The 13,314-nt window shown below is 31.7% G+C and overlaps 1 protein-coding gene across 1 annotated transcript; it reads left to right on the forward strand.

Moving 5' to 3' along the window:
• The first annotated feature begins 3,820 nt into the window (after nt 1-3,820).
• Nucleotides 3,821-7,039, forward strand: LOC110642544 (importin subunit alpha-1b). Its single transcript, XM_021794636.2, has 2 exons — nt 3,821-5,756; nt 6,595-7,039. Exon 1 carries the CDS (start codon nt 3,982-3,984, stop codon nt 5,722-5,724), a length of 1,743 nt encoding a protein of 580 aa, XP_021650328.2. The 5' UTR covers nt 3,821-3,981; the 3' UTR covers nt 5,725-5,756; nt 6,595-7,039.
• The last annotated feature ends 6,275 nt before the right edge of the window (nt 7,040-13,314 follow it).

A 13,314-nucleotide genomic window follows, 5' to 3' on the forward strand; every position in this document is an offset into this window, starting at 1 on the left:
TAGTTACCACCCAACTGTGACCTTTCGATATTCTAGCTCTAGACTCTTAACCAGGAGTTCCCAACTCCTTTGCAGATATAGAACTCTGTTCTGGTATTACTGTACCAAAATAGAGACTGCCTGCAACATCCTCATTATGGAGCACCACGGGGATGCACGCAGCTCTACACAATAATCTCATGTCGGTACTGTAATCTGCAGCTTACAGAGCAGACATCGAGAACATTGTATAGTTACTACGATACGTCCTGACAGACTAGGTCTCCTAATTTCTTATCTCTCCTGAATCTTCTATTATCACAAACTTATTCTGACTGGGTCATCTACTGATGACTGCTAGTAGTGGTATCCTCATCCTTATCTAGGGCAACTGTACTTTTAAGACTCACTTTTATGTACTCGTGTCTTACACGAAATGGGCACACCATTGACAAAAATATAACATTTCTTGGAGTACGTATCCTCATGATAGATCTCACATGTCTACTAACTCTATTTCACATTTCATGTACTCCACGAAAATCAAGACACTAAGCGAGGTAATCTTATATTTCCAGGTATAACGTAGAATCTAGAAACAAAGAATTACAGAAAAGACGAAATGTAATCCTATACTCGCATGTGACTCTAGTAGACTCTTCCCAACACTTAGATAATTTTTCCCTATGAATGCGGAACTGTGCTCGATACCACATTTGTCACGACCCAACCTATGGGCGGACCACTAGGACACAGGCCGACCTAAAGCCCCGAGTCCCTTAGTAAGCCTAACTGTTCATTAACCCAACTCTAAGGCCCATTGGGCCCAAATTCAAGAAAACAAGCGGATGAGTCAGGCCATAAAATGGACTTTCCAACGGAGTTTTCGACTCACCCGACCTGTAAACACAATAAACCATCCATTGGGGAGCTCAGCTCACCCTCCACATACTCATCAACATAATAATAAATGGGAGCTCAGCTCCCTCATCCAATCCATCAAAACAGACTTAAAATATTAAGTTTACAGGTCCAACATGAATATAATATTACAGATCAAATTCAAATAATTACTGCTAACACATGCGGAAATTCTAGGAGTAAATAAAATTACACAAATATCGATAAACAACCTGCGAAGTATAAAAGCAGGTTAACCCAGAATAAATATCCTCATGTGGCCTGTAAAAATTTTTGAACAGGAGTGAGCGTTCGACTCAGAGAGTAAAATATCAATCTTAACTATAATCTCTATAACTATCTGAACTAATGCACCCTGTAGAGTGAAATGCAACATAAACAACATTTTCACATCATAACATCAAGAAGGTAATTTGGAGCACTCACACACCCTGTAGTATCAATCATAACATATGGGAGCTGATCCCCTATACAGCTCTCTTAAATCCAACCTGGTGCCAGCGAATTACTCAAGCTCGGACTTCCACTTAATAACCAAATCGAGGGTCCCAGCGAATTACTCAAGCCGTGACTACCCCTCGAAGGAACGGGTCCCAGCGAATTACTCAAGCCGTGACTACCCCGTCCTATCCATAGTCCACACCACATCACACGCACGCCAACGCACGCACACTGCTCCAAATTACTACAACAACATCCATGGCATATTAACAGTTATGAATGCAACATAAATCGTGCCTAGAGTTTAACTAAATAAATATATGCATATAAGTGATGCATGGGCATGCTGAACATATAATAATATCGAAATTACAATTAAAATTAATATTTTACTCACAGACTTGACGACAAATTACTGTGGCAGCTGGGCGGAGGAAGAAGGCTGTCCCGGCTCACCTGACAATCATATTACATTTATTTAATACAATCTGACTCAATACAAACAAAGAAAAAGACCAATTACGTCCTAAGTCGTGCCGAAAATCCGGCAGAGTCTCCCCTATACCTAGGACCTACCCAACCTGCAAAAGGGTTTAAAACACACTTCTATACTCACAATCCATATATCAACAGTTCAATCATATCACACACCCTCCCGCCCATCAAATCGATCATCCATCACAATACGCAAAATTTCAATTTAGTCCTTATTATTGATCATTTTTGCAAAAGCCCAAACAAGCTCTAAAAATTATAAAACTTTGCCCGCATGTCCTTAGGAATATTACTAAGCTATTGCTAAATGTCTCGTAATTTTCTAATCTACCACGAATATTTTATGGATTTTTAATCCTATTTAAGCACTAGAAAATTACGTAAAAGAAAGGTTCGGGTTTACCTTTGCGATTCCGACTTGAACGCTCGGGATGCCCGACAATGGTGGGGTAGCCAAAACCTCGATCCAATTCGGAGACTTTTCCGGTAGTGATGCATGCGTAGGAAATTCACAGATCCGGACAACTGTCGAATTTCCGCGAATTGAGGATACCTACACGAAGCCCAATAATAATATATAAAAAATCAGGGGTGTTACATATCTATATTAGTAATTTCGGTTTCTTTCAGTTTTTTTAATGAAAAATAATCAAATCGAACCTATTAACTGAAATTATCAAAATTTATAAATTGAATCGAGCTGATTAAATTTTAAAATCAAACTTATTAAACTGAATTAACTCCATTGAATTCGACTTTTTGGTTTAAACAAAAATCTGCTCTCCCCTGGCGAGAAGAGAGGATGTGTGTGAGAAGAGAGATAAGTACAATGAAAGAATATGTGTGTAGAGGATATGTTATTTAATAGGTAATCAAGTCATTTTATCATACTGTAACCGGTAAATAATCCATAGTAAGTTAAAAGGGTTGTTTAATAATTAAATTAAAACTAAGGAAATTTTATGTTATAAATTAAATTTTAATTATTGTATTGTTACATTTTTTTTATATTTAGGTACCCTATATGAAATTTATTTGAAATAAAGTTTAATTTGCCTCTTATATTTATTAGGAATGTCTAATTTAACTCATTTTTATTTTTTAATTTAATTTAGTTTAAAAATTTTATTTTATATCTAAATTCACCCAAAATTAAAAAATTGTATAACTTACTCACTACTTTGGTGCGTCAATTATTTTTTTTTATTTTTTAAATATTTTTAAGTTAATTACTTTTTTAATTATTTTTATTTTTTATTAACTAATTATAATTGGTTAATTTTTTTATATTTTACTTTTTAGTATTAATTAATAATATGGAAATAAAAATTTAATATTTTTAATTTTATTTAGTTATAATTTTTCAATTTTAAATTAAAAACATGAAAGTATAAACATAAATTTTTTAATTTAAATAATTAAAATTAATTATAATATTTTTAATTTTAATTAATTATATGAAAATATAAAATATATTTTTATTAATTTTCAATTTAATTAAGTATAATTATTATAATTTTTATTTTTAATTAATTATATAAAAATATAAATAATATTTTTTATATTTTCAATTTAATTAATAATATTAAATAATTAAAAAAATATTTTTAATATTTTTATTTAATTAATTATACAATACAAAAATAACATTAACATAAAAAAATAAAAATAATTAAATATTAAAAAATAATGCATAACTCAAAATTAAAATTTATAAATTAAATTAAATAAAAATTAAAAATAAATTAAACTAAATCTTTCCAACAAATATAAAAGGCAAATTAACTTTACTTTTAAAGTCGTAATTCTAGAATTTTATCGATTTGATTTTTTTTAATTAATAATTTAAGTAATTACAATTAAAAAGAAAAAAGAACTTTTAAAAAAATCCTCAAAAAAATGACGTGGCGTAAATCCAGATTCCTGTTAGAGTGGATGAATGTTGACTAAACTGAGTCGACCCAATGAACAAGTTCCCTAAGCGCGCTCGCTCTCTCTCTCTCTCTCTCTCTCTCTCTCTCTCTACATTTTAGCTTCTCCTCCACTGCCCTCCCTCCATCTTTCCCTCCCTCCCTCCCTTTTCTGCCTTTTCCTCTTTCATGTCTTCAGCACTTGCTTCAACCCAACCTTGGCTCTAGTTCCTAAATGCATCCTTCCACGCCCACCATCACTGCCCAACCATCGCGACCACCGCCCCCTCCGTCACCGGACAAACCACCGCAAACGTTCCTTGACCTAATCACAAGCGTTCTCTCCCTCCTCCTTGTCTCCTCCCTCACCGTCAGATCCTTCATCGGACGGTGGCAAGTCATCCGTACTAAACTCACCTCTCTTCAATCCTCACTTTCTTTACTCTCTGATTCCCCTCACTGGTCTCAAAACCCTCTTCTTCATACTCTCCTCCCTTCCCTCTTATCGACCCTACAACGCCTCCAATCTCTTTCTCACCAGTGCACTCTCTCCTCCTTCCCTGGCGGTAAGCTCCTGTTTCAGAGCGACCTCGACATCGCTTCCTCTTCCCTTTCCAATCACCTCCATGACCTCGATTTACTTCTCAAGTCTGGAGTCCTCCATCAATCAAATGCTATCGTTCTCTCGCACCCTGGCCCCAGTTCGGACAAAGAGGAATTAGCCTTTTTTGTGCGGGATCTTTTTACCAGATTGCAAATCGGAGGCGTGGAGTTTAAAAAGAAAGCGTTAGATTCGCTTATTCAGATTCTAAACGACGATGAGAAATCTGCCAGTTTAGTCGCTGAAGAGGGAAGTGTTGGGTGTTTGATTAGTTTACTCGATTCTCACAATGAACGTTCGATTCAAGAGCAAGCAGTCTTGGCCGTGTCGATTCTGGCTTCTGGAAGCGATGAAGCTAGAAAAACTGTATTTGAAGAAGGAGGATTGGGGCCTTTGTTGAGAATCCTGGATACTGGGTCTATGCTTTTAAAAGAAAAGGCTGCGATTGCGATTGAGGTAATCACCGCGGAACCAGAGAATGGGTGGGCGATTTCGGCTTACGGAGGCGTTTCACTGTTGATTGAAGCGTGTCGATCTGGATCGGAGGCGACACAGACATATGCTGTGGGTGCTATTAGGAACGTCGCGGTGGTGGAGGATATCAAGATGGCACTAGCAGAGGAAGGTGCTGTGCCAGTTCTAGTTCATTTGCTTGTTTCGGGTGCCAGTGCTGCTCAAGAAAAGGCAGCTCATTGTATGGCAATACTGGCTTCTTCCGGCGAGTATTTTCGCATGCTGATAATCCAAGAAAAGGGTTTGCAGAGACTAATGGACGTGGTACAAAGTATGCCAAGTTCAGATACAATAGAACACGTTATGCGAGCAATCAGCTCTCTCTCAGTCTCGGATTCCACGGCTCTGATTCTATCATCGTCGACCTTATTCATTACCCGCCTTAGCGAATTCACCAAACAGGGCAGCCTAATCTTGCAACAAATCTCGGTATCATTGCTTGCTAGTCTCTCAATTAGCGATGGGAACAAGCGAGCAATTTCTGGCTGTGTAGCTTCACTGGTGAAGCTAATGGAGGTGCCAAAGCCTGCGGGTATACAAGAGGCAGCAACAGCTGCGCTAGTGTCGTTATTGACGGTCCGGTCGAATAGGAAAGAATTGGTGAGGGATGAAAAAAGTGTGATGAAATTAGTCCAGATGCTGGATCCAAAACGTGAACTGGTTTCCAAGAGGTTTCCGGTGATGGTGGTCGTCGCCGTATTGACTGGAGGAAGTGGCGAGTGTAGGAAGAGACTTTTGGATGCCGGAGCTTATCAGCATTTGCAAAGGCTGGAGGAGATGGAGGTAGCCGGAGCTAAGAAGGCTGTGCAGAGACTTGCCAGGAATAAGCTCAAGAATATATTCTCCAGGACTTGGAGGGAATAACCAGAAAAGAAACTAACCCCGCCAACAAAAAGGTACGGTCTTTCAATGGTAACATTGGAAATTTGATTATTTTTACAGGATGCATCTGCCAATGATGACTTGCCAAATAGCTTTGATGATGGGTTTCTGCTAACTGCGCTTAGGATGAAACAAATTGATAAGTACACACATAAGAGTAGATAATTTTGGGCACAATGAATCAGAAATTACACACTAAGACTGTGTTTGGTAGAATGTGACTGTTTGATAGAAAGTTAAAAAATCTTACATTTTGAACCTTTAAAGATGACAATCATTAATCTATAGTTTAACATTTAACCTTTGGTAAAAATATTAAAGAGTTGACCAAATAACCTCTTAAGGACAGGTAACTTGCCAAGTAGCTTTGATGATGAGAATGTTTTTTTTATTGCACCAATTCCATTTTTTTTTTTGGTGCATAGGATTTTCTTTGGTACATTGGTGGCTAGTGAAGATGATTAGTCATGTATGTTTAAGTTATTAAGCTAATAGTTCTGCATTAGAATGGTTACTATTTTTTATTAGGAGATCAAGGCTTCAAACTATTTCAGACATACCAAATGGAATACTTCCATCAGATGAACTACTTAATTTATCTCTAATTAAAAATTGGATTTGTGGTAAATAAAATTAAAATAATTATATAAACATGAAAATCTCAAGTTTCGTAATTCTTTCAGGTGCCTCAATTGTCAAGGTTAGACTTGAGACTTTTTCACGGGGGATGGAAGTGTAAACATTAGACTTTTTAGCGTGTATATTTGGTCGACTCGCCACATACATATTATAATTTTGTAGTATATTTTAGTGTTATTCATTTTTTCCTAAGGTATTGTTATTATAATGCAGGAGTCTTTGTATTTTCTAACTGTCCAAGAATGAGGAAAACACTACTTTTGTGGACAAAGCAAGCAACCAACAAACACACATCTCGTATACTCCAACCCCACTTTTTTTTTTTTTCCTTCACTTTTTATAATGTTTATTAACTCATAATATCATAATCTTATTTAATTCTAAAATATTTATATATTAAGTGGCAAAAGCATGGAGGCAGGTTTTAGGGAGTATCCTCGATTGCTTTTGGTTCTGATATGGTAATTCTTATTGATTGATTCACCCTTGAAGCTTGTAAGGGAGGTTATTATGATTGTCATGCTTTTCCCTGTAATTTTATTTTTACAAAAATTGATCAAGTTTGTTTGATATGTACATCCCAAAAAGTCTGTAATAGCTATATGGATTTTTTATACAAATTAAGCGTGCAATGGAGTGTTGATGTTTGGATTCTGTATTTTGTTTGGTGTGCATGGTGATGACTGATGAGGGATTATGGACTCTAATTATGATGATCATGGCTATGGTGGATGTTGATTGATGTGTGGACCTGGTTAGTAAATGTTTAGGGGGTACGATAATAGATTACATCCAACCCATAGCACATCCCCACCTGTGACCAAGAAGCTTTTATATTAGGAGCTAGCTAGATAGATTTTGCTTTCCTTTTTTTGGGTCTCTCTCTTTCAAAGCAGGTAATGGATATCAATGGTAATTATGGGAGTTCTCACTGTGGCAGTAAGCTGTCTTCATCAGATTTGGTGATGGTGGGTGGGGTCTTGTTGCCTCTTGCTCCTTCCACTCATTCACATAATGCTCTTTTCATCACTTGAAATAAACAAAATTATGATCAAATAGCTTATCAAACTTAGACAGCTATATTAACTTGACTGGTCATGGCATGAATATGGATGGTGATTAGGTGTTAAGCCAGTGTGCATGCCGTTGATCAGATTGATCTGTTTCTTTCAGTCAGTAGATTTAGGCAGTGGGACCTCTAGATCTTTGGGAATCTAGAAAAGGAATCCATTTGCAAGGAAAAAGATAAAAAATCTGAGGGAAGAGGAAGGCTCGGCGTAGATGTAGGGAAGAGAGGGGACTGGACTGGAGTAGAAAGAGCCAAAGGAGAGGCAAAGTTCACATGGGAATGCCATGCAATATCCACTTTAGGCAGAGTGTCTTATTATAATAAAAAAAAAAATGAAGAAGAGTGAGAGTGGTCCATTTCTTGTTCACAAGACAAGTTCACATGCTTCTATTTGGTTGTCTGTTTGTTTGGCTGCTAGTACCGTAGCCACATTGCATCACAGGCAGCTACTAGTTCTTGGTAAAGGAAAAGTGTCTCTCTCATTAAAGCCTTATACAATCTGTAAAGCTTCTTCCTCTAGCGTATCATTGGCTTTCACAGTTTTCCTTTCAACTTTTCTTCTTATTTCCCGCCAAATTTCAACGGTTGACATCATGGTTCGCTGCTACTGGCTGTTCTATTTTTTCACACTTCCCGCGCTGCTATTGGCTGTTCTATTGTTTCACAATTCACACTGCAAGCCAAAAACTACAAAAACCACTAGTTTTTTACCAAAGGTATAATAAAAAAAAAATTATATTAAAAAAGAGTGAAGTTGAATTTAATTACTAAAATGTGATGAATTATGTTGAGATTGAAGATGTAGGGGTATGATATTAATTATAATAGTGTTTGTAGAATTTAAACGCTGTTATAAATAATATCTAACATTTAAATAAAATAAAATAATTAAAATTTTAAAAGCAAAAATTGGACGCTGTGTTTGGCTTTTATATTAAAATTTTTAAATATTTTATTTAATTAAAATTTAATTTAATTTTAAATAAAAAAATATTTTTTTATAATAAAAATATTATAATATATAATATTAATTATTATAATATTATTTATTAAAATAACATTTATATTTTATTTAAAATTTAAAATAAAATAATTAAAAAATTTAAGGTAAAAGTTAAGCGTTAGCGTTCAACCTCCACTTTAAAATTTTTACTTATTTTTTTTATTAAAATAATTTAATTTGTAATAAAAAATATATTATAATATATAATATTAATTATTATAATATTATTTATTAAAATAATATTTATATTTTATTTAAACATTAGAGGCTATTCATGATACCTTAAATGCTATTATAATTAAAATATTATTCTTAAATCTTTTAATTTAGTAATTAAATTTAAACTCATCACTTTTTAGTATAATTTTTTTTTATTATATCCTTTTGGTAAAAAACTCAAAAAACAACCAACTCACGACGCCCAACTCCCCAGCTTTCTAGAGAGAATATCTCTCTTTCATCTCTTGTCTCTAAGGCTCTAGGCCTTCTCTTTCTGCCGATAATTCAATAGTTCACAATTCTGTAACATATAATAATATATTACGACAACATTAAATAAATGTAAACTATTACTTCATTTTTATTATTTAATTTTTAAATTCTGAACGTTTCCTGTTATATATATATATATATATGAGCTAGTCTAACTTGTTACTTTCATTATAAAATCTTGTCTCGTGCCCTTTTTCTTCTTCTTCTCTCTATGTATGTGCCTTGAACTAGTGCACGTTATAACACTATCTAGAGGAAGTGTAAGCCCATCAGAAACGTGTCGGTAGAGATCGAAACTTTCTTGTACAACTGCGTACAAAGAACTTCACCCCAACTTGTTTGTCTTTGCTGCACTGGTCTGGTCGCCAAGAAGAAATCTTGTGCAATAGCTCTATCAAGCAGTTTTTGCCAAAAGGATATCTTATCAAGCAACAATGAAGCTTTCATTTCACAAATTGGCCGGCTTCAATGTTGGCCATATCTCCTGTCTCTGTTAGTGAATCTTCTTTGGAGCTTCCGCTGTAAACGAACAATCTAAGCGCTTTTCAAGATAAGAGAGCAAAAATCCTGACAATGGCATTATGATCCCAGGGGCTTCATTTGGAGTCATCTTTCATTGAATGGGGAACTTCTTTAGAGAAATATTTAAGGGTCACCGTACTTGGAAAATTCGAAGAACAAGCATAAGGGATTTAAAGGGCAACGCTCCAATTCCTGGCCTTGCCAGTCCTTCTGCCGATGGATTGTGCACAAGAAGCTACAAAATATTATTTCTATTATTCATTCAGTTTGACACTCGAACTCAAAATTTCATAACCACAAATCCAGCATTATTAAGTTCATTGGTAAAGCTACATAAACTTTGCTTGAAGAAATAAGATTAAGAAGTTCTTTAACTTATCATCCACAGGAGCTCCATCATGTGTTTAGCTTTAAGAATCTCAACTTCAAGATTGGACCTTGATGTATTATTGGGATAAACGTTAGCAAGGCCAATGCTGGATTGGTCTTTCACAGCCCCAATTTCTTTCCTCAACTTGCTTGGCATATTCAATATCTGAATTCTTCCGAATCTGTTTTTGCTCCTTTGTGAGTTGAATCTTAATAATTTTTTTTTTTTTTCTCTTATTTTCTTGGACGAACATTTTGGGGTGGGGAGTTCTAAAAATAAAATTAGTGATGTAAAGAAGTTAATTTGGAATGGATGAAGAAGCTCAAAAAGGCAAGGCCTTGATAAAACAATTTTCTGACTAATTAAATTTAATCTATGTTAATTAATTTAAACTAATTAATTTAAACTAACACTTCACTAAAGAAATCTTTAATAATAATTATTGTGTAGCAAAAAGTTATAAAGTAAATATGAATATATGTATTTCTATTCTCATTATATTTAAAATTAAATATATATCATATTAAAAAGTTGAAATATAAATTATATAGCTTGCTCCTTTTTCCTTTCCATAAAGTTGTTTCTGTTGTAACATTGAGAGGTTCAATTCTCTCAAATGTATAAGGAAGTCAATATGAGTATCGCTTGGATTGCTAATTGGGCTTGTGATTTTCCCATGGCTAGATATATAATTCAATAATTGGGCTTGTGAATCACAAGTTGTGATTTCCCAGTTGGTCCGATGGTTAGTTCCTTTGGATTGCTAAAACTTGCTCATTATACTTCAATTACAGGTAGGCTGTAATTAAAAAATAATTATTACTGTATAAATAGAAATAAATTGAATTCAACCGAATCAAAGTGAATTTATTTTAGTTTAATTTTAATTTTTTATCAACGATCAAATCAAAATCAAACTGAAATCAAATAAAAAAAATCAATTTTATACATGTAATTTTTTATGTTTTTAAATATATTATATAGTTTCAATATATATATATATAACTTAATTTCTTAATTTTTCATTAATTAATTAAAATGTATATATATAAACTAGTATTAATTTTTATTATTTTTAATTATAAATACATTAAATCATTTTATAGTCATTGATTATATAATTAAATCACCTTTTAATCATGTAGCATACCTTTTAGTTAAAAATTAAATAATTGAGATATAATATACTTATTAAGATATATACTGTGAAGTAACTTAATTTGTTGATATGTTGTTTTATAGAATTAAATTATGGCCCACTCAAAATGCCAACGATGCGATTCAAATAAAGTATTTTATGAGATATGCGATGATAGTGAAGAGCATAGATAAAAATAATATTTAAGAGTAAATGTTAATAATTGAATTCATTAAATTTAGGATTACATTAGTTGTTTCATTTTGAATTTGAAAAAAATAATTATAATATGCCAAATTTTTTATAAATAACGTTTACTATATTAAAGTTAAATTTATTTTCGATACTTATTATTGTGAATCTAAACTTAAAATATTAAAAATTACATATTGTTTAACAATATTTTAACTTTAAAAAATTAAATAAAAATATAATAAATAATTTTTCTAAAACTATGTAATTTTGCGCTTTTAGCTTAATTTACATTAATCTTAACTCATATTATGCTCATTGATTTGCTGTTATGTTATAATTTAGATTAAAATATTATGACTTATTATGGATATTTGGTATTATCTTATATTTTTTTATGTGAGAATTATTAGTTTAATTTTAATATTTCTATTGAGTAAATTATTAATATTTTATTTTGATTTTGGTATTGTTATTTTAATATTAGATTTTTTTATTTATATTTTGAAGTTAAAATATAGGGATAAAATTTCAAAAAAAAAACCTATACTTTTTAAATTTTAGCAATTCTACTCCATACAATAAAAGTTACCAATTACACTAGCAAAAAAAAACCCTATACTTTTTAAATTTTACAAATTTTATCCTACTGTTAACAAAACCATTATTTCACTAACAAAGAGCAACGTCAGATATCATGTCAGCTGCCACGTCATGTCAATTATAGAGTATAATCGATAAAAGTTGAAAGTATATGGTTTAATTGATAATTTAATTAATATAAGGTATTATTGCAAAAAAAAATAAAAGTATAGAGTTTTTTTGGCAAATTCTTTTAAAATTATTAAATTTTAAAAAATAAATTATTAATTATAAATATATTTACGTAGATGATTTTTACGGGTACTTTATACATTGTCATTATTAAGACAATCTAAATACTAAAAAATAAATTCTCTTTAAATATTTACTATAATAGTTATATATGATTGATTAAAATATATATAACAACAATAACAGTTAAATCTCTAAATTAGTTAAGGTTAATTTTATGAATAATTTTTCGCCATTCAATTATATTCAAAACCATATTAATATTTAAAAGTTATAAACTTTTTGTTTTTACTTCCTTTTATATCATTTAGATATATCCTTTTTATTTTTATTTCTTTCACCACTATTTTATCACATTTAATGTTGAATCATTTTCAGGTTAAGCAAATTAATCCAAATCAAATTTTTAATCAACTCTCAATTTTAAAAGTAATTTGAAATTTTGTATAAATTAAAATGGATTGGAAAAATGCCAAAAAAACATATATTTATAAATGTTTTATAATTATACCCCATACTAAAAACATTGCAAATTAAAACATATACTTTTTAACTATTACCAATTGTACTCTATCGTAGCGTGTCGTAACATTTGATGTGGCATTTCCATGACATCTGAAGTGGCTCTCCATTTGTGAGATAACGATTTTATTAAAGGTATGGTAGAATTAGTAAAAGTTAAAAAATTAAGGATTTAATTGGTAATATTTATAGTTTGTGGTAGAATTACAAAAATTTGAAAAGTATAAGTTTTTTTTTTTTGCAGTTATCCCTAAAATATATAATTGTTTTTGTTCTTTTAAAAGGAATACAATAATGCTATAATTTTAAGTGTAAGAATCGAGAATCGAACCAAATCAGAGTTAGAACTGGAATTGAAATCACAACCAAACCTAGAACCAAACCATAATTAAAAACACTTAGAACTAAAACAAAACCGAAATTTGATTCTCTTTTGGTTCCAAAAAAATAAAGAATTGAAGTTCAGTTCTTACAAAAAACTAATCAGAACTGGAACCGCACACCCGTAATTATATGGTGCAGCTAATACATGCTTAACCTTATATGAACGAGTTTAATAGTCATTAAATTAAATATTTATGTTGTGATTTGTGCAAAAGTAGTTAAAGTATATATAATGAAAAAAATTAACCTCGATAAGAATATTTAATCTAATGGCTATTAAAGTCATCCTTATATTAGTTCAAACTCTTTATAGTTGCACTCTCTATTATATTTGCTTCAGAATAAATTATTTTAAAAAAATCAAATATAAACATATTTGATTTCTATTTCTTTTAAAATAAAATTTT

This window comes from Hevea brasiliensis, chromosome 7 (genome assembly GCF_030052815.1).
Source record: "Hevea brasiliensis isolate MT/VB/25A 57/8 chromosome 7, ASM3005281v1, whole genome shotgun sequence".
NCBI lineage: Eukaryota > Viridiplantae > Streptophyta > Magnoliopsida > Malpighiales > Euphorbiaceae > Hevea > Hevea brasiliensis.